Genomic DNA, 22,202 nt, shown 5'->3' with positions numbered 1-22,202 from the left:
AGAGGCGACGTGGTGGAGAGTCTCGCCACGAACTGATTTCAGTCATTTGGATTACGTAGAAGCCACAGCGCGTTTTTCCGTGAAAGCATGCTGCGTACCGAAAATAGCAGATCTACAGGCTCAGCGCGACGTGTTGTGAGGCTATTTTCGGTCATAAGTTACTTTTTTTTATTGTTGGCTTTCGCCGAAGGTAGGAACGTGCAGTAATCCTGGTCTCTAAACTGCCTCCCCCTGGCCAGCTGGGGGCTGCCTGATGGAGGGGAAAGGAACTGGTTGGAATAACGTGTTCCTTCCACGCGCTACGTCCAACCAGGGAAACTCCCCCCCCTGTCAGGTGTAAAGGAGCGACTTGGACACTCAATGCATGAAGGAAGCATGAGTTCAAGTCCGTTGCTCTCCCCAGGTTGGCGGAGGGTGTGTAGAGCCAAGGATCACATTAGATAATTGACACAGGGGTGAAAAATGGGTTACAAAATCGTGGGCTAAAAATTATATATAAAAAAAAAAGAAATGTGTCCGCGACCCACAAGCGGGTTCCCGACCCCAGTGTTTGAGGAAGGCACACTGCTCTGACATGGCCGCCATTGACGTCGACGACGACTGCGGTGTGTGTGTGTGTGTGTGTTGCTGCAGGCGAAGGCGGGGCCGGCGGTGTCCTGGGACGAGGAGCAGGTGTGGAGGATGGAGCTGTACGTGTCGGTGGGCGTCATGGCCCTGGGGGTGCTGTCGCTGCTGGCCGTGTCCTCGCTGCCCACCGTGTCCAACAGCCTCAACTGGAGGGAGTTCAGCTTCATACAGGTAGGGCACTAGGGCTATACCGCAACACACAGCAGGGCTGGCGCCCATTGCACCGTTTCAGTTGAGGATTCATTAATGTTTGCTATTAACGATTTAAAGCTGCTATAAGACACATCTAGGGGCCACAATCTGCATTTTAAAGATGTCCCTATAGAAGCTTTGTCATTGGTCGAAAAAAACAAAAACCCCGGTCGCAATGCCTAACCAATCAGGAAGTGGACAGGCATCTAGGACAGTCTTTGAATGCAGATTGCGGCCCCTAGATCTGTCACAGTCGGACACATTTTTTTGGGAGCGTTCTACCCATTGCTGACTGTCTGAATACCAAAGAAAAGAAAGGTCATTACAATTTTGACATATTATTGCTTATAGCAGCTTTAATTGTACAAGATGGTAACGGTATATGGATGGATGACGAGTGGATATGCTTTCAATCTGCTCCCATGAGTTCCCGATGCCAGCAGCTTGGAGGATGTGTTTTGTGTAGGTGAGTGTGTGTCACTCGCAGTGAAACACAGACACGCAGCACAGTGTTGCACCTGATGGACACAATCTCATATATCACTGTCACATCCCTCTTCCCTGCACAATTTATCTCCTCTCCTGCACTCTCCTCTTCTCTCCTCCCCCGCTCTCTTCTCTTCTCTTCTCTTCTCTTCTCTTCTCTTCTCTTCTCTTCTCTTCTCTTCTCTTCTCTTCTCTTCTCTTCTCTTCTCTTCTCTTCTCTTCTCTTCTCTTCTCTTCTCTTCTCTTCTCTTCTCTTCTCTTCTCCTCCTGCATGCCCTCTCACATCCTCTCCTCTCCTGCCCTCTCACATCCTCTCCTCTCGTCTCCTCTCCTGCCCTCTACTTCACTCTCCTCTCCTGCCCTCTCACATCCTCTCCTCTCGTCTCCTCTCCTGCCCTCTACTTCACTCTCCTCTCCTGCCCTCTTACATCCTCTCTCGTCTCCTCTCCTGCCCTCTACTTCACTCTCCTCTCCTGCCCTCTCACATCCTCTCCCCTCCCCTCCACATCCCGTCTGTGGGGTGGAATTACAAGCGGCAACTTTTCCATTTCCCAGGGATTTGTCATCTGTCTGCGTCGTCGGGGGTGCTTTCATCTTTTCTGCTGGGCTAATCTGGCCTTGCACAGATTTGTCACGTGCCACCTGGCAGCATGATAAAAGGGGCGTTCTGTCCCAGTCAGAGTGTGTAGGACCGCCACCCACACAGCCTGAGGGATGTGTGTGTGTGTGTGTGCGCTATATTTAACCCATTTTGGCCTGACGTCGAAATTTTAAAAATGTCTTCCTGACAGTTTTCTGAAATACCTATGTTTCTGTATCAGCGGTGCTCAATATTTCATGTCAAGGAACCCAAAAAATGTATGTAAGAGGCCGCTGAACTCCTTCTAAAAATATGTTGTTCCAGGGACCCCCCAGAAGCAAAGGTTTTAGTTAAAAACATTGCGCCACATTTTCACGATTACTAAATAAAATAAAGCAGACCTATGAGCTTGTAGATCTGCTATTTTTCAATGGCTAAATTATAACATGATGCTTTAAAACACCAAAAGGGGTTCCCGCCCAAAATGGGTTAAGCATATTAGTGTCTGTCTACTATGAATAGCTTGAGTGCAGTGTGTGCGTATGCATTTGTCATTGCGTGTTATGTGTGAAGGATTTTTCTTCTTTTTCCCTCTGGTGTTCTAGTGCGAGTGATCTATCGTCATCCGTTCCATGCTAAAGAACAGAGTCCCGGGAGAGTGTGTATGCGATAAGCGGCGTGTTTGTGTGGTCTTTTTTTCTTTTTCCTAGAGTGCGTTTTGGGATTAGACCGACTGAAAAGGGGCTCTGTGAACACAGAGAAAAAGCGTTGTCTTTAACCCATTCTGAGCGGAAACCCCTTTTGGTGTTTTAAGCGTTACGTTATACTTTAGCTATTGAAAAATAGCAGATCTACAAGCTCATAGCGCGGCACCGAGTGCCGCGCTACGAGCTTGTGGGTCTGCTATTTTTGAAAAATCGTGAAAATGTGGTGCAAATCTTTGAATATATTCTTTCGCAGCGAAACGTTTTTAACTCAAATCTTTGCTTCTGGTTGGGTCACCTGGAACTACATATTTTCAGATGGGGGTCGGCGGCAAATTACATATAATAATTCTGGGGGTCCTTGATATAAAAAACGTTGTGCACCACTGACATAGAAACAGGGTTTTCCAGAAAACTGTCAACATTTAGAAGACATTTGTATAATCGGTCTCGGTCGAAATGGGTTAAGTCATTCTCGTGGAGGACACGTTTTAAGTCGTTCTTAACGCGTTGAAACCAGGAAAGGATCCGTGTTGTTTTAGATTATTTAGCAACATAATGTTTTTTCAGAAAACTCTCAGGATTCTCGAGAACTCTGGTTTAGAACAGTGGCTCTCAAAAATAGCAGATGTACAAGCTCACGGTGTGTCACTCCGTGCGGTGCTGCAAGCTTGTACATCTGCTATTTTTGAACATTGTTTTTTTTTTTAACACAAATCTACTCTTCTGGGGGTCCACGGCCCTTTGGAGGTCATTAGTTGGCACGGAAACGTTTGAGAACTGTATGCTGATTTAGAAGGCATTCGTAGAATCGGCCTCAGGTCTTCATGGAATGAAGCTGAAGTAGAATCAAGCCATTAACCCATTCTGAACGGGAATCCCTTTTGGTGTTTTAAACCTTATGTTATAATTTAGCTTTTGAAAAATAGCAGATCTACAAGCTCATAGCGCGCCACTCGGTGGCTTGTAGGTTCAGAGCAAACATTTTTAACTAAATTATTGGCTTCTGGGGGGTCCCTGGAACTACATATTTTGAGATGGGGGTCCGTGGCCCAATAGAGATAATTCTGGGGGTCCTTGAAATTTTTTCAAGGTCAAGGGCCCCCAAAATGATATGTTGTTGGCCGCCGACCCCCATCCGAAAACATGTTGTTCCAGCCAGGGACCCGCCAGAAGCAAAGATATAAAGATACTAAAAAGAAAACATTTACTGTGAAAGAATATAATATTCAAAGATTTGCACACATTTTCGCGATCTTTCTAAAACAGCAGATCATATCTGCCATTTTTCCAACGGCTAAAGTATGAAATAATGATGATGACGGTGACACAGATGAGTCTTAGTTGGTTAAAAAAAAAAAGTCTCCGTCTTTGTCCTCTGCGCTTCCACGCTTCCCCATCTGAGCCTCAGCCAGCAGCGGGAGGTTGTCTGTGCCCTGCAGAGTGGAATCAACACGCCATGCACTTGTTGTTGACGCGGTTCGGCTGCGGAACGGAAATGCACCCTTTGTTGTTATTGTTCAGGATTGATTTACAAGTGCGATATCGTAATGAGACGGGAGTGAGCGTGAACTCTAATCATAATGGACGGAGATGAATGAATAATCCCAACACAATGATGGATAAATAATCACACGCCGTGTGTCAGGCACCCGGAACTGGGTCTTACGTCAAAGACGTGCCACACTAAATGGCATTGGGTTTCCAGGTTTGTTGAGGGAACCTGAGGCCGTGTGTACCTTGGCACCAATTATGAAGGATAAGACACAAGTAAAGTCCACACACACACACACACACACACACACACACACACACACACACACACACACACACACACTAGTACATGATCCTTTACTCTGGCTATTAATTTGTGTCCCAGTGTTCATGAGAATTAGATCATTGGTTCTGAGAGTGGGGTCCTTCCAATGTTGATTTCGTGGACGAAAACTAAATGGAAACTAAATTAAAACTAAGCTATGATGACTAAAACTAAGACTAATGTATAGACAATTTTGTCAACAGATAGTTGTTACTAGTTACTAGACTAAAATGTTTAGAAAGGTACTAGTGGACAAGAGATACAGTAAAAATAGCCGATCTATAAGCTCACAACACGTCGCACTGCGACACGGAAGGCCCGCCAAAATACATTTTAGTCGACTGAATCAACTGTAGATTTAGTCGACTAAAATCTTATGACATTTAGTCGACTAACACTAACACATTCCAGGTGACAAAAATGTGACAAAAACTAAATGAAAACTATTCAAGAGACTATGACTAAAACTAAAATCTAAATTTGCTGCCAAAAACAACACTATGGGTCCTGTACTGAGAGAAACAAAGACTGCCGAAGCAGACGACTCCGCAACGCTCCAGTTTAGACGAAAAGTAGTGCGTGGAAGGAACACGTTATTCCAACCACAACCAGTGCCTTTCCCCTCCATCAGGCGCCCCGGCTGGCCAGGGGGGGGAGGCAGTTTAGAGACCATGATTACTGCATGTTCTTTGTGAGGGTGACCTATACTACCCTTGGGGGGCACGGGGAAAACATGCAAACTCCACACAGAAAGGGCCTTTCGCCAACCCCACCTAGGGTAACCAGAGATTAAAATAGGGTGCATTTTGCATCCCAAAACGCAGTTTATTGTTAAGGGACGCAATAAAACAACTACCTCTGCATCCATGGGACTCCTACTACTACTACTGTTTTTTATTCTAGTTTATTTTGCTAACTTTAGTTATAATAATCATTAATTTTTCTGTTTTCTACATGAATATAACCACATTATAACTAGGGATTTTTATCCCAATACCTCAATTTCTGTGTTAGCTGATACCGATACTGAATACTGATACCAGCGCTGTGATCTCATGTTGTGTTTATAGTTATCTAGCTATATATCTCATGTTGTGTTTATAGTTATCTAGCTATATATCTCATGTTGTGTTCATAGTTATCTAGCTATATATCTCATGTTGTGTTTATAGCTATCTAGCTATATATCTCGTGTTGTGTTCATAGCAGACTCCTCACTCAAATGTGCACTTGTTCATCACTTTTGGAGTTTGGGCAACTCCAAAGCAAACTCCACATCTCCCAGCATTTTATTTACCTGCCATAGTGTCAACCCCTTACCCCTGTGTCGGATCTGTGGTTAGACTGGCATATTCACCGATACCGATATGACCCGATATAACAAATAAGGGCCGATCCGATATACTTTTCCCAATACCGATACAGTATCGGGACATCTCTAATTATAACCATATAAAATGAAATCGTTAAATGCTGCAATTTGTAAAAAATGGCAGAGTTTGCTTTCAGGTAGGCTGCCCGACCGGTCAGTGTTGTTTTCCACTGATGAAAGCTAAATGGAAAGCTAAATGGAAACTAAATGAAAACTAAGCTACGACGACTAAGACTAAATATACTGACAATTTTGTCAACGAATAAAAACTAGACTAAAATGTTAGGAAGCGACTAGTGGACAAGAGATCCAGTATGAGTCATTTTACACTTATAGCCACAAATAGCCGATCTATTACGACGGCAAAATACATTTTAGTCGACTAAATCGACTGTAGATTTTGTCGACTAAAATCCTATGATATTTAGTCGACTAAAACTAGACTAACACTAAGACATTCCAGGTGACTGATATGTGACTAAAACTAAATGAACTACCGGTATTCAAGAGACTATGACTAAAACTAAAATCAAAGATTGCTGCCAAAAAGGGTTGCAAGACCAAAGCATTTCCGGGGGTTCCCCCCCAGGCAAAAACATTGAGAACCCCTGATGTAAGCAGTCGGCATAATTGCTAATTTGCTACCTGATGTTTCCAATGCACAGCAGCATGTAAGCATAACATTACACCGACGACAAAATAAATAACACATTGCATGAGAACGGCAGTGTGTACATATATACACACCGTACATAACAATGAAGTACATGGAGCTCAATCCACTCAGTTCAGAAGTACTGAAGCAGGCGAGTAAACAGTGGTTATTTGCAGCGGGTATTCTTAAGGTAACGATCTTCTTGCTACTGGAAGCTTACCGTAGCTTCCACCAACGTGGGAATCACACGACCAGTACAGAGCAATGCTTCTCAAACCTTGTCATGTCAAGGAGACCTCAATATGATTTTGGCTGGGGAGTGCGCGGACACCCTGCATCTCACATCTTTAAATGGACTGTGATGCTCCAATAGACCAGTGGTGGAAAAAGCACTCGCATTTCTTACTTAATCCAGAGTGACTTACAGTAAGCAAGAACAAAAAACATGGTAATACATCAAAACTAGTCATCATGAATCCTAGGTAAGCTTAAGAACCTAGCAGTGGAATATCTATCTAAGGAAAACTATACACTATAGAGTGCTATGTCTATACACAAAGTGCTATTTAAGTTACATAAGTTGAGCCTATGCATATGCCTGTAGGAGGTCGAGGCTAGGGCAAGTGCTACGGTCTAAGAGGCCTTCCACACGAGAACGGAGAAGTTTGAAAACGGCATTAAAGTTTCCTGCGTCCACCTTGCAGTTATGTTAATTCTGCATGTAGTCCAGACGACACCCAGAGACAGCTGCGTGTAGTGTAGGCTATATTATATTATGCATGGTCTGTAAAATGCATACAGTATGTGGCATTGTGGCATAATCAACTGTAGTTGATGTTTTTCTTTCTTTTCATTACAAATCATTACAATTTTAATTATTTACATATAGGCCTATACTAATATTCTCATAACTACCCTCTTCTGCCAGAAGTAGGCTACAAAGTATACTGTACATATTACATAAGCATGAGATTCATGGTTTGCAGATCTTAAAGCTCACAAGGCAGCATGATGCATTGTGAATTTATGAGTTTGACTTTGGATATTGAATATATTCACCGGTGCACAACACCGCTGAATGTCAGATAATTGCTCGTTAATAGATTGATTCCACCTGCTGCCTGCACAGCGCTAAACATTTTGCCTATAAATCTTGCAGCTATAGTTAACAAGAGAAATTGCACATAGGCTATACAAAAGTATAAAAAAGAGGAATTAGAAACCGTGAAAACAGGCCGTTTAGAAGTTACACAAAGGCATTTGCCGTGACATTTTGTCTGCTTGCTTGCAAAGAAGAGCAAATTGAAGCATGGATAGCACCTTCAGAATGATTAGTTTCAACCCAAGAAGACGAAGCACTTTGACGAGGTCCATGCGTGCTGTGCACTGTGCAGGGCAGGAGAGAGGGACGGACAGACAGCGGTGGCTGCGTGCTGTCTATCTTTATAGCCGACATACTAATCTATTCTACACAACACCATTAGTAACAATAAGGTAGAAGATCATCTGTTTTTTTTCTTGTCTTTCCAGATTGGTAACCACCATAATTTATACCATGTTCTTCGAAAATAGCTCATCTAGAAGCTCACTGCATGGCTGCAGCTTGGCTATTTTCGGAGACGAGATTTATAGACCTTATGTGCAGATATAAAATAGCTGTGATACTGGAGGTGGAAAGCCTGGTGAGGTTAGTTTGGAGGGGGCGTTTCAGCAAATAGGTCGGCGTTCTCTGTACACACGGAGACGACAAAGTCTCCAAAGTTTACCACTCTGGGAGGTGGTTTAAAAAAGAGCTGGTTAAAGCTGCTACTTTATAAGCAATAATTTGTCAACATTTGAATGACCTTTTTATTTTTTATTTTTTTGGTATTCAGACAGCCAGCAATGGGTAGAACGCTCCCAAAAAACGATGTAGTCTCTGTGACACATCTAGGGGCCGCAATCTGCATTCAAAGATGTTCCTAGAAGCTTTGTCATTGGTCGAAAAAAAATCAGGAAGCAGACAGGCAAATCGACCAATTACAAAGCTTCTAGGAAAATCTTTGATTGCATATTGCGGCCCCTAGATCTGTCACAGACACAATGGGAGCGTTCTACCCATTGCGGGCTGTCTGAATACCTACAAAATTAAAAGGTCATCAAGTATTGCTTATAGCAGCTTTAAGTCCCCAAAAACGCCGTCTCTGTGAAGCAGAAAGGGCACATCGGGTAAATACTACGCAGAATACGTCCTCATGTGGACACCACCTAAGATGGAGTCTGAAGAGGTGCGACTCCAGAGTTTGCAGACATTTCGTAGTTGTTAAGTCGTGCAACCACTTCCTTAAGTGACTATGTGTACTGTGTGTGTGGGTGGGTGCGTCTGAGCACGGAAACAGCATGGTTGTTTTTCACCACCTGTGCGCAACCTAACACACACACACAAACACACGCACATATTAACTGTATATATGGTGATTTCGGGTGTGCCAGTACAGTACACTACAGTGACAGTACAGTAGAGGGGACCCCCACACGGTAACTCTGTCATTTCTCAACCGTTTCAGACACGGGGCGGCTCGCCGGAATCGGGCCGGCACCCTGGGTGCGTTCCCCCCTCCGGGGACCCCCACACAGAGTTGCACCACTTCCCCCCCCCCCCCCCCTCTCTCCAGCACTTACCATGTTACGTGTGGATGATGTGCATTGTGCATGCTCTCACGAACCACTGTGTAGGACCAATTAAGAATGATACGTTGAACTCAAATGCACGCAGCCTGTCAATGAGTGTCGGCGTAGTTATTATCTCGCACCATAAATGCACAGCAGGAATGGGAGAACTCGTTGACCTCGACACCGGGCTTACAGTAACGTGCGTTACTGCTGCATACTGTCTGAACGAGTTCGACTCCCGATCCCGACGGCCTTTTACTGCATGTCACTCCCCCATCTCTCTCCCCCATTTCCTGTCAGCCTACTGTCTGACTCTCTATAAAAACATATAAATAAAGGCAAAAGCCGCAAAAAAAACATTACAAAAAAAGGGCTCCCCCAGAGTTGGTGTCGAAGTGTCCTTGAGCAAGACACTGAACTGAGCCTAATTGCTCCCGATGTGCAGGTTGGTGCCTTGCATGGTTTCCTCCGGCATCGGTGTGTGAATGTGTGTGTGTGTGTGTGAATGTAATGCACAATCTCTGTAAAGCGCCTTGGATAAAGGCGCTATACAAATGCACCATTTACCATTTGATATAGTGTATTGAAATATGTGCACAAATTTTAACGATAGCCATATTAACTACTTTTGCTGGGGACCCCCTGAACCCCCCCACCCGGGACCCCATTTTGAGAACATATACATATCACATTATATAGCACTATATGTATAGAACATATACATATCACATTATATAGCACTATATGTATAGAACATATACATATCACATTATATAGCACTATATGTATAGAACATATACATATCACATTATATAGCACTATATGTATAGAACACTATATGTATATAACACTATATGTATAGAACATATACATATCACATTATATAGCACTATATGTATAGCTAAAATCAAAACGTTGGCGGCACGGATGCTTTTCCGGATTGAACGTGTTTGTTGTTGTATTGTTTATTTCTGTTTTTTGTGCAGTCTGTGTTTTTATTTATTTACTGCACAGCTGCCCCCTTTGCCAACTTGTAGACTTATGTACTGTTCTTTATGAACTTTTAAACCAATGACCTCTTCCTATAGAAAAGGATACTAAATAAGCCTTCTGGCTTCTTCCCTTCCTTGCATTGTATTTTTGTTCTTTGTCTATTTTTTGTACTACATGCTAAATAAATAAACCTAAACCTAAACCCATTTTGACCTGACGTCAAAAAATAAATAAAAATCTTCTAAATCATGACAATTTTCTGAAAGATTTGCGGCACATTTTTCAACGATTTTTCAAAAATAGCAGACCTACAAGCTTGTAGATCTGCTATTTTTCAATAGCTAAATTACAACATGTTTAAATCACCAAAGGGGGTTCCCGCCCAAAATGGGTTAAAAAACGGTGTCTAAGTAAGACAGTACGCTAATTAAGAGTTGCCGCCGTGAGCGCTGAGCTCTTCATTATTATTGGGCGGAGAGTCATCATAATTCTGAGCACCTCGACGCTGCCGGCTGAGGTTGACACCAGGGGGGGGTTGGGGGTGGGGGGGGGGGGGTGGTGCTAGTATATATAGCCTAATGGCCACCACACTGCTCAAGCATGGGAATTATAATTAGACCGCCTCTTGCTGTAAGTAGTGTAGGACTCAAACACACACACACACACACGAAGGCTGTGAAGCCGTGCGGATATTTGCAAGAGGGCCGTACAGTTTTTATCATTATAACTCACTTTGAGCTGCAGACTGTCTTAACATCTAATGGAATTGAATTGTTATCATTCTAATCAAGCTGCATGACTACATGCTTATTTTGAGACCATTCCGATACCGATATGGCATTTTTATAGCCGATATGACCGTTATGACCCACTGGTCTAACGTACTGTTATCATCCCTACAGTCCTCTCTGGGCTACGCGGCGCTGGTCCTGACCACCCTGCACACGCTGCTGTTCGGCTGGGACCGGGCGTTCGACGGCGCCCACTACCACTTCTACCTGCCGCCCACCTTCATGACGGTGCTGGCGCTGCCGTGCGCCGTCCTGCTGGGGCGCGCCGCGCTGGCGCTGCCCTGCGCCGCCCTGCGCCTGGCGCGCATCCGCCGCGGCTGGGAGGAGGAGAGCGGCCGACACATCCGCTTTGTCGTGCCCGGCGGCGGCGGCGGCGGCTGCAACGGCCAATCGCTGGAGGACATGACGGACGTCTGAGAGAGAGAGAGAGAGAGAGAGAGAGAGAGAGAGAGAGAGAGAGAGAGGGCGGGAGGGAGTGCGCCCTGGAACTGTGACAGACAGTGTACGTACAGTACTGTGTGTGTTGTGCTTGTTTGGGAAGGCAGAAATAATGGAAGCGCATACACACACACACACACACACACACACACACACACACTAGAACGGTGCTTCTAAAAGTGGGTCAGGGTTAGGGCTAGGGGTCTTTTTTGGGGGGGGGGGGGGGGGGAGTACCGGTAGTTAATGTGGCATGACAATCATTTTAGCCACTTTATCCATTTGTTGGCTGTTCAAAAATAGCTGATGTACAAGCCCACAACGCAAAACTTTGAACACAAATTTTTGCTAAGGACGTGTATATACACGTCTTTTATATTATCAAAACCATGGGGGTGCTACGGGACTTGTATTTAGGCGTCTGACTTCAGCATGCCTCTTGTTTTGGAATATTAACGCTTCTAGAGAGACTTTAGCATGACCAGCGCGAGGTAAGAATGGAAGATTATGCCTCCCGCTTACTGTCTAGCGCCTATATTTTGAAATATGCTGGCGCATCCGTTGTCTCTTCTGGGGGCCCCTGTGCGCAAAACATTTTCCACCGAGGGCCAAATAAAAGTCAGTTTACGGGTCCAAACAAGGACCCCCAAAAAGGTCTAGATTGAGAAATGCTGTTAATCTCAGCCTCTGTTTATAATGGATTGCCCGGAGGGCTTCCCCCCCCCCCCCTCTTTGTCTGTTTCCTTTCGTAGCCGTTTCCACCGGTGTAACGGGCTTAAAGCCCTACCATGCTGTGGTACTAGACAGAACAGACGCCGTTTCCCAAGCGGTGGGTCCGGGGACTGTGTTTACACAAACCCTCAAAGCTGGACATAGGAGGTGGCTATAGCGCCCCTCAAGAAATAAGCTTGTAGATCTGCAATTTTTGCAACAGCCAACGCTAAAATGACACGTGTGCTTTCCCCCGTTTTAATGGGTTAAATAGCCACAATAGCAGCTCTACTGTTGTCAGGCGGGGAAAATACTTGTTGGTTCTTATTTCTTTACGTTGTCGCACTGCTTCTCTAATGGTTCCCTCTAGAACCAGAAGAAGACTGGCGTTATTTGCGACACTCCTGCCTTTTTTGGACTAGAAGCCTTTCTTACCTTTATTTGTAGTTGTTACGGCCCCACCAAAGAGGTCCAGGTGTTCATCTGTGCAAAAGCGCATTGTTGGCTATGTCCCCTACCATAAGCCCTAAATTGCTCATCGCTCAAAAACCTTTTTTTTTGGTATACTGTATATCCTCTCTTCATAATCTAAGTAGCATCCCAAGCGGCACACTTCACTACTTATTTCGATGGAAATAAGCGAATTAGCACTAAAAACCCAACGTCCCATTGAGGGCTTATGGTAGGGGAAATAGCCAATAATGCACTTTTGCGCAAAATAACACCTGGACCTCTTTGGTAGGGACGTAACAACTACAAATAAAGGTAAGAAAGCCTTCTAGTTCGAAATTCTCCTTTAAGGAAGTCAGACTACAGAGTTATAGCCTCGATTTAGTTGCAGGCTGCGAGCGACGCATAGTAATCTTGTACAGTAGATCACTGACATTGACTCTGTTATTGTGAATCCCTTTTTTTTTAAATAACTGATCAATAATTTTCCATTAGTTCTTTATGTTTTTGTACATTGTTGTTAGTGTTCATATTTTGTTGCAGTTGTTTATAGAGGGCTCCTCCGGTCTTCATACTAAATACATCCTGCTCTTTAACCCAAATATTACAGTGGCTCGTGGCAGAGTCACACGTGGCCTTAAGTCTGCCTTGAATCGCAAAGTGCTTCGTTATCTGTCGGAACAGCTCTTTTGTTCTATGCTGATGCATTTCGGCTTTTGGTGTTGTGATCTCTGTGAGAACGGTGGCCTGGAGATGGTCAGTCGAGTTTCATCGTCAGTCTGGTGTCGTCAAGCTTCTTCCAAACGTTTTTAACAGCATCAGTAATGAGGGGTGGTAGAATAGAACTTATGTTCTCTTACTGAGCAGTAGAATTAAACTTTATACGTTTCTGATTTCATGGTCACCGACCATGAAAACGTTTCCCAGAGGCTTCGACACCAGACACATGATAAAGTCCCAAAATAAAATAAGATGCCACCAGGGGGACGGCATTTCCCACCCGCACCTCTCCAGGCTAGCTAAGCATCGTTGAGGTCTAAGAGGACAACTTTTGTTTAATCTTTTCCAACCAAGGTTCATGTTTTACGCTATTATTGGAGAAAGATTAGTGTTAAACTGTTTTCATTTGCTTTCGTTTTAACGATTTTAGCTATTTTTGACAGGAGGCATTCGAAGTGCCTAAATATTTATTCTACGGCACTTTCTTTATTATTTACTGTAGTGACTACAGTAAATAACTACAGTGTAGTCCTACTAGTTTGGACCAGCTCAGCGGCCTTGCGGTTAGAGTGTCCGCCCTGGGACTGGGAGGTTGGGGTTTGATCCCCGGCCGGGTAATACCAAAGACTGTAAAAATGGGACCCAGTGACTCCCTGCTTGGCACTCAGCATCAAGGGTAAGTCCCTGTGGCATACTAGCATCATGTCCAGGGGGTGTACTTGTACATCAAGCTGCCTCACGCTACAGAAACAGGAGATTTCTTACGGGCCCCATGGCTCGGCAAGGCTTACTATAGTCCTACTAGACCGCAGGAAATTACATCTGGTCACAAAAGATCACGGGATCTATTGAAGGTTGGTGACAAACTGACATATTGAGCCTATGACACACAGTATGGCAGCCCCCTGGTAGTCAGCTGTTTGTTCAGACACACGGAACACAACCGCTGTGGCCAGATGTAATTTCATGGGGTCTAGTAGGACTATAAAGAAATAGCGGCCTTGCGGTTAAATAAATCGCTGTAAAATGTAGTAAAAAGATATTGAGCCACAAATTGTTAAAACTAAACTAGAAAAATAAAAAAATAACACTCATCTTTTACTTTTCAACAACCTAAAACATGAACCTTGGTTGAAAGAAAACTATGTTGTCCTTTAACCCATTTTGGGCTAAAGGACTCGTAGCGCACCACCGAGTGGCGCGCTACGAGCTTGTAGGTCTGCTATTTTTGAAAAATCCAAGAACGACTGAAATAGAAACATTGCTTTTTTCAGAGAGCTGTCAGGATGTAGAAGACATTTTTAGAATCTGATCTCAGGTCAGAATGGGTTAAACACATCTCTTTATGGAACATAATGTTAGTCTGTTTTGTTTTATTTAACTTTTATTTCATTGTTCAATTTATATAATTGAATAGCCTAACATGAATGCACTATAATAATTCCCTGGCACTATATTAACAATACAAATTACGTGTCGTGTTATCAAACAACAATGTGCCAACGCCAAATGAATTGAAAACAAAATCCAAAGTCAAAATAATCATTTTTCATTAACAGACTCGAACAAAGCGCTGTGTCACATTGACGTCTATTATGCTGTGTTATTTAAGAAGGATTTTAAAAGAGTAATAATTTAACTGGTTTGTACTGGTTCTTTAGCCGTTTACTAAACTGACCTGCTGTTGTGAGAACCTGTTGAATTCGATGGACAATCTTTAAGCTTTCATTAACGTAGAGGACACTTCAGCCCGGTTTATACTCAGCAGTGGTGGAAAGGAAATAATTACATTTACTCTACTGGAGTAGCCTATTTCCAATTTTCTATTCTTTTACTTCTACTCCACTACATCTCAAGAGGCAAATGTTGTACTTTTTTACTCCACTACAGTCATTTGGAAACTTTTGCATATTACTATAATTACAAAACATGCATTAACCACTCCACCCCTAACTCGAAAATTGGACATTCTGCATAATGAGTACTTTTAGTTCTTCCACCACTGCACTGCCTTGTAGATCTTATTTTTTGGCACGGGACAGCATCGTGCAACGGAGTATAAACTCGGACTCGTCGCTGAAAGTGTTAAGGACGGGGTTGTCATTTTTGTTTCAGATCATGATGAAAGTCGGGCCTCGTCAGGCACTCCATCCTAACGAAGTGAATGTGAATTATTTTTTTATGATTGACATTTCTTTGGACCTAGAATAAACCTTATTTTGTATATCTAAACCTTCTTGTCTGAACTTTATTCATATTGGTTTAGGATGAAAACATAATGAAACGTTAGCATCCAGATGTTAAACTTCTTATGTGTAGTGCCTTCTTATGTGACTTATTTCTCCTTATTACCTTGTGAATGCTGCCATCTTGTGGTAGAAAAAGATTTTGCTCGTGTCATCAGATTTCTTTTCTTCCAAAATTGGCTAGTGTTTGGTGGGGAGGGTGATATAATAGGCCAGTCAATCTAAGATTTGACCCAAAATAAATTTCAATAGTAATCATTCAAGGTTTTTTTATGATCCTTAGGGTCATCCAAATTACGTTAAATTACATTTTGGATCATGGTAAATTCAGGCGTTGAACGTTGGGGTACCATTGAAAACCTATATACATTTGAACTATGCTTTAAGTAGCATGTGTCATGTCAAACTAGGTGTTATTCATGACATAAAACCGGCCATATCCGTCTTCACTTAATGTGATGAGATGAGATCATCACATTTGGGCAAGTGTCTATGGCCGTTTTTAGCCCAAGGAGTGTTTTCTTTTACTGGATTCATTGCAACCGGTATGTCTGCCAATATGCCCCGCGAACGCTCTTGAGATTTTCAAGTGGGCCACGATCCAGAAAAGGTTGGGAACCACTGCTCCACGAGTAGATGGTGCAGTCAGAGTTAATTTACTGCATGACGCCTGTCTCTTTTAAAGCATACCGAACGTGACTTGCATTCCACCTGAGATCAGATTCTAAAAATGTCTTCTACATCCTGACAGTTCTCTGCAAAAAGGCTATGTTTCTATGTCAGTCGTTCTTCGATTTTTCAAAAATAGCAGACCTACAAGCTCAGCCACCGAGTGGCGCGCTACGAGCTTGTAGATCTGCTATTTTTAGTTAGTTAAAGCATAACACAATGCTACAGTAACACCAAAAGGGGTTCCTGCCCAAAATGGGTTAAAGTATTAAAGTTCAAACTGACTTGCCTAAGCCTGCAGTGCAGACACCCCGTTACATGTATTTTTTCAGAATGGACAAAATCATTATAATTTTTCAATACAGAATGAGATCATATCGATATATCGGTATTATCTGTTATCGGCCATAACGGCAATTAATTATCTCGGATATCCATATCGGCCAAAATGTCTCTATCGGCACGTCCCTAATTTGAACGAATCTGTATGGTTGGTGGTAGCATCATGCAACATAACCAACACATCTGCAGTGGTTGGTGGTGGTGGTGGTCTACACAGCAGGACAAATAGTACTGGCTGACAACAAGTAGCCCCACCTGAAGCGCATAAGCCCAATATCTCCACTCTAGTCTTGATTGAGAGATTGTAGATGTTCGCCTTCCCACACGGGGGACACATGGTTTGAATCCCAGGTGACACAGTTGCAATTACCTCTCTCTCTCTCTCGACTCAGTAATGTGCCCAATAATGAACTCTTGTGACACATGCGGTGAACTTACCACATTCCCAGTGGAGATATTATAGACGAATAACAGTTTTAAGTCCACATTTTATTCTGACCCCTCCACGAAAAGGCCTCGTTGTCCTGACCCCTTATCCATCATTTATACGTTATGGATAATTAGTGTGGCCTTAGACTGGTATTCGTCTATATAGTACTCAAATACCGGTACATGTTTTCTGCCAGAACCTTCAAATTAATTAATGATTAATAATAATTAATAATAATAATGAATGACACCCAGCCCAGGTGAGCTGACCCAAGACTACAGCAGTTTATTATCGGGTTTGGATGCTACACATTAGAATTCTGCCGATATGAATCCATCCATTGTGTTCTATGGCTGTATACTGTACTGTATATGGAATACATAATACATTATACAATAGATGGAATATCAGCCATTCTAAGACTAGGATCAGTTCAGATGTTTATTATTTTCAAATAGAGCATGACCTGTACTCATGGTTCTCATTGTGGTCTGTAACTCTCAGAATTATGGGTGTCCTTCCTTACAAATAAATAAAATGGTTTGAGAACTACAGCCATAGAGAGAACACCAACCTCTTCTAGGAGTCTAGATGAAATTGGCCTGCATGTCTGCTGGTGGTTGATCTCCTGACAATGCTACGCTCAACATAAAAAAAACCCAGACCCAAACGAGGGTGAGTGAGTTGCACAAATACAGGTTCATTTGGTTGACCCGTCTGTTGACTTGACAGACTCCTCCTCTTTTCTTATAATCCATCCAATAGGAACGCAGCTCGAGCCAACGTCTTCCAGCTGCAGGACTGGTTGGACGGCCTACTTGGGGAAGTCTGGGACACAGCACTGCAAGGTGTGCCAGTCTGTCTATAGCTATCAACATGTCATCTGGAACTGTAAGTAATGTCCTGGTTACTAGTATGACTTGAGTATTTGTTCTGTTGTTTTGAGAATAGTATGAGTTTAAAGCAAGTGTTCCATGTCTGTGTGATGTTTTTAAAGTTATCCAACAAACTTACAACAAATTAGGTGACCCCATCTATTTCTGATTCCTTTCATGTGATTGACAGGAATTGCTTTGCATTACACTACAGTCTCAGTGATGTGGGTCGCACCGTGCTGTGCTGTTTTGTAACACAACATGGAAATGGTGTGTTGAGCATCGGCTCTCGTTTTGACTGCAGTGTATGAAATGTAACACTATATACTAAATGGTACTTTTATTTGATCAGAACGAAATGGGTATCTATCATAACATACTGGTACTAATTTGGCAGAACCTGATTCTTACCGTACAGTATTTTGGTGTTGGTTTGGTGAAGGTGTGTGTGTGAGAGTGTGTGTGTGTGAGTATAGGGATGGTTGATTTAATCAGTCACACCTGGCCTGAGTCTGAACTCTTTGCTGGGTGTGCTGCCACACACACACACACACACACACACATGATGTTGTGCATCACAGGATCAGGATCAAGTGCAGATGAAGATGAGGCTCTCCTATCCTCCTCCCCTTATCTCCAGAAGGTTATGAAGTTATGATACATTTTGATTCTTACATTCTAGGACTTCTGAACTCGATGGTGTTGTCGAACTAATACCTGTCGGACTGTTGTATGTCTGACAAACGTCTGTGCCCCTGTTTGGGCAGCACTGTGACTGCAGTATGACAAAGTATGAACTAGGGCTTAAGTGGTTAATCAGACTAATCGCTTTTGTCAATTATAATGAAGCTTACCAAAGTAATCTATTATAATCGTTAAGATATTTGATTTCACCACTGGAACGCTGGTAGCAAAATACTTTCAAGGAAGACTACATGGACAGTGGACAGAGACTAAGATTAGTTTTTATTTTTATGTTAACCAGCTCATAAAGTTTTCTTCACAGGACCAGCTTAACCCATTCTGACCGGGCACCCATTTTGGTGTTAGCATCATGTTATGCTTTACCTATTGAAAAATAGCAGATCTACAAGCTCATATCGCGCCACCGAATGGCGCGATACGAGCTTGTAGGTCTGCTATTTTTGAAAAATCGAAGAGCGACTGACATTTTTTAAATCTGATCTCAGGTCAGAATCGGTTAATCAGACCAGTGTGTGTCCAGTGGAAACCTCGTATGAATCTGATCTCAGGTCAGAATGGGTTAAACAGTGCTGTAAGAGTGGATCCACAGACAGACGTGTTGCTCTTATAGGGCTCTAGATCAGCTCAGTTGCTGAGGATCAGTGTCATCAAGGCCACTTGCTAATCTAATGGTGATCGAGGCGGGTGTACAGGACATGACATTACAAATCACTCTGTGCTAGTTTCAGCGCTAGCACAATTAAGTTTCACAAGAGAGGAGGTGTTTGACATCCTTCTGTTTCACCTTATTCTTGGCCCCTTGTCTAGTGCGGCGCCATCAGGTTTTTCCTGTGTGTGTGTGTGCTGCCTCATTCAATATCTGTCCACTTCTTCCCTAGTTACTAAATGTGGGAACCACTGGTTTAAAAATACAAGCCCAAAAATGAGCAACTACAATTTGAAAATGAGCCCAACATGGCTTCGTATAAGCAGACATAGCAACACTGGTAAACCAGAAATCCTACTCTCCTACCTGTCCTGGGATAAGGTGAACGCATTAACCCTACTTTTCTTACCCAACAGGTTCTGAATCGTGCTGCTACAGTTAATCGTGTCCATCTTGCGTTACACAATCTAACAAAAGGGCACATTTCCTAAGGGGTAGTCTCTCTCTCTCTCTCTCTCTCTCTCGACGTACGGACTGTTCCACTCCATCAAAAAGAGGGCACTGTCATTCCTTTATTTGTTGACAATGGGTTCTCAGATTGAGGTGACGCATGTCTGTGTGTGATCTTAGGCCTTTGAGAAAGCCGCGGACGAGGCGACCAGACTGAAGACTAAGCCAAGCAATTCCGAGATGTCTTCGCTCTACGGCCTGTACAAGCAGACCACCGTTGGAGACCTTACATTCGGTGAGCTGTTCTACTATATGGACTTGATATTGTTGATATAGCCTACCGTTGCTGTTGGGCAGAAACCATGCCTCTTATGTCTGTTTTCAAACTTTCTGTTTTTCTTGTAAATTATTTATTCAAACTTGAGATCTGCTGCTCTTGAATTTGATCTGCTTTAAAAAGTAAAAAAAACTAACAGTTTTGGAAATTATGAGGTTTTACTCGACAGACTATGCTGAATCTTGCATTGACTTGACCTCGTAAAACTCCCAGGGGCCTGCACTTGGGTCGCCTTTTTTATTCCCTCTACACCAAAGGGTCTTTAGTGAAAATAGTTGTACTATTTTTGCCATGTCTATTAAGACCAGGGTTCTCAACGTTTTTGGCTGCATGGGACCCCCGGAAATGCTTTGGCCATGTCTCGCGACCTTAAGACATGCCCAGAATAAAGAGAGGTGCTGGGCTTCATGTGGTTAAAATCCTGTCCAAAACAAAAGTGTGAAAAGTATGTTTCTATGTACTTGCCAGATATGCAGTATATGACTTTTCAGAGAGGGAGACATTGATGGAGACGGGAGTGAAATGTTTCCCACTCCTAGATAACAATATGTTAGATAAAACTTTAATGTTTTTTTTCCAGATCGTCCAGGACTGCTGGACTTTGCTGGCCGTGCAAAATGGGATGCCTGGAATGAAAAGAAAGGTAGGCTAAATGAAACGCCTGGATAATAATGGTTCCATGTCACTTTATCAGACAGTTCTATCGGGACAGTTCTCCAGACGTTTTGTGGAGTTGCATTAGTTGTCAAAGTTTGCCCACTACTGACGCTGCACTTTCACTGGAATTCGCTGGATTTAGAAGGCGTTTGTAGAACCGGCCTCAGCTCTTAATGGATTAGGAACATAACTGAAGGTCGAGGACTAACAGGCGTTTGTGTTTTCCAGGTATGACCAAAGACGTAGCGATGACTGCCTACATTGATTTTGTGGAGGAGCTGAAGGCAAAATATGGCCTGTAAATCCTCTTGACGCTGGATTAACAATGGCCTGCTAGTGTTTTCACAGATAAACAGTAACAAGAACATTTTTTTGCATTTGCTAAGATTTGTTGGTGGTTGTTTTGTATTTATTGGACTACCTGATGGACAGGCTTTTCTGTGTGGACATGAGAAACCTTCACATTGACAGTACCTGTGTAGTAGTAAAGTCCTGCCACTCAGCCATTTGGTTTTCCAAGTAACGGTTAAAACAAAATGTCAGTGATTTGCCAACCCCCTGTAACCTTGATGTAATTTATTTAATCTATACACAATGAATTGCATGGTGCAATAATAAATCGTTTTGACTAAAGGTAGTGCATATCTGGCATTGATTTTGAAAGGAAAACAAGTGCAGTCATAAAACATGTAGTGTATATAGGATGACATTGTCATGGCATGAAGACCCGAATCGGTAAAGACAAGAGCATAGTTTGCTTATCTCACACAACCCGCGACTACTCTGTCGATTGTCAAAAGCATTATCGCTGTGGTACATGCCATGCAACATGCCATAAAAAACTGAAATCAGTTGTGAGGACTTTAATCCATGTGTATACTGTCGGAGTTCAATGAACACAATCCGGTGGTCCGTGGTATAATTAATATCAACCTTCCTTGAAATTTAAAAGGGTTTGATAAACACTGCTTCCAAAGGTCTGTGGGAACAGTCTGAAATCCACACAGTCCCTATTAGGTGACTGTTTCTCTGCAGAGAAATGCCTCCATATGGCCACATGGCTGGACCGTGCAGAGTTCTCTGTCCCATACAAGGGTGAAAAGTTTGCAAAGAAGATCCCGGTGACCCTGAGCTGACTGGGGGCTCTCCCAACATGCCATGGTTTTATAGAGATACCGTTTTATTAGAATATCTGGGATTCTGTGGTATACGTTGTGAATCCCCCAAGTAGCTCCTCTGCTCAAAGCCATCTGTCAGTGAGAGTCTGGAGTTTCACAACGCCGGCGAGAAGTCGACACATGGGATGGAATGGACAGGCTCCTTTTTATTCCAGCAACTGTGTTCATGGCACATTCTCCTTTAGAAATGCATTTGTAACACTCCGGCAGATGTTTCTCGCCTTTTGTCCACCACACACTACTGTGTACGTCTACTCGTCTAGGCCAATGGTTCTCAGACCTTTTCAGGCAATAACCTCCCAAAATAATGCCCCCCCCCCCCCAAAAAAAAACATTTGGACAGTTTTAATTGACTCAATTTAGGTTTTGACAGTGAAAATAGGTTAATAGATGTAGATATTTTAAATATTTAACAGGTAGGTTTGGAATTTCTTTTGGCTAGTTTGTTTACTTTTGACATAGTAATCGACTTATTTTATC

At 43.0% G+C, this 22,202-nt stretch overlaps 1 protein-coding gene across 6 annotated transcripts in view; it reads left to right on the top strand.

The window, feature by feature from the left end:
- The window catches only part of LOC308311614 (metalloreductase STEAP3-like), a 351,330-nt gene that overhangs the window by 5,541 nt on the left and 323,587 nt on the right, over positions 1-22,202 (top strand). For 2 of the 6 annotated variants that reach the window (XM_080758366.1, XM_080758365.1), the window contains exons 6-10: positions 634-798; positions 17,640-17,765; positions 19,731-19,845; positions 20,468-20,530; positions 20,773-20,893. In XM_080758366.1, coding sequence (XP_080614492.1) covers positions 634-798; positions 17,640-17,765; positions 19,731-19,845; positions 20,468-20,530; positions 20,773-20,846 — 543 coding nt within the window. In that variant the 3' untranslated portion in view covers positions 20,847-20,893. Of the gene's footprint in view, positions 1-633; positions 799-10,982; positions 15,420-17,639; positions 17,766-19,730; positions 19,846-20,467; positions 20,531-20,772; positions 21,182-22,202 lie in introns of those variants that run through there. The other 4 variants (XM_080758367.1, XR_013963690.1, XR_013963691.1 and 1 more) reach the window with 4 other exon arrangements.

Source organism: Protomyctophum bolini, assembly GCF_963924005.1.
Source record: "Protomyctophum bolini genome assembly, chromosome: 24".
NCBI lineage: Eukaryota > Metazoa > Chordata > Actinopteri > Myctophiformes > Myctophidae > Protomyctophum > Protomyctophum bolini.
The sequence above is the reverse complement of the archived record's forward strand: the minus strand, read 5'-3'. Positions and strand labels throughout refer to the sequence as shown.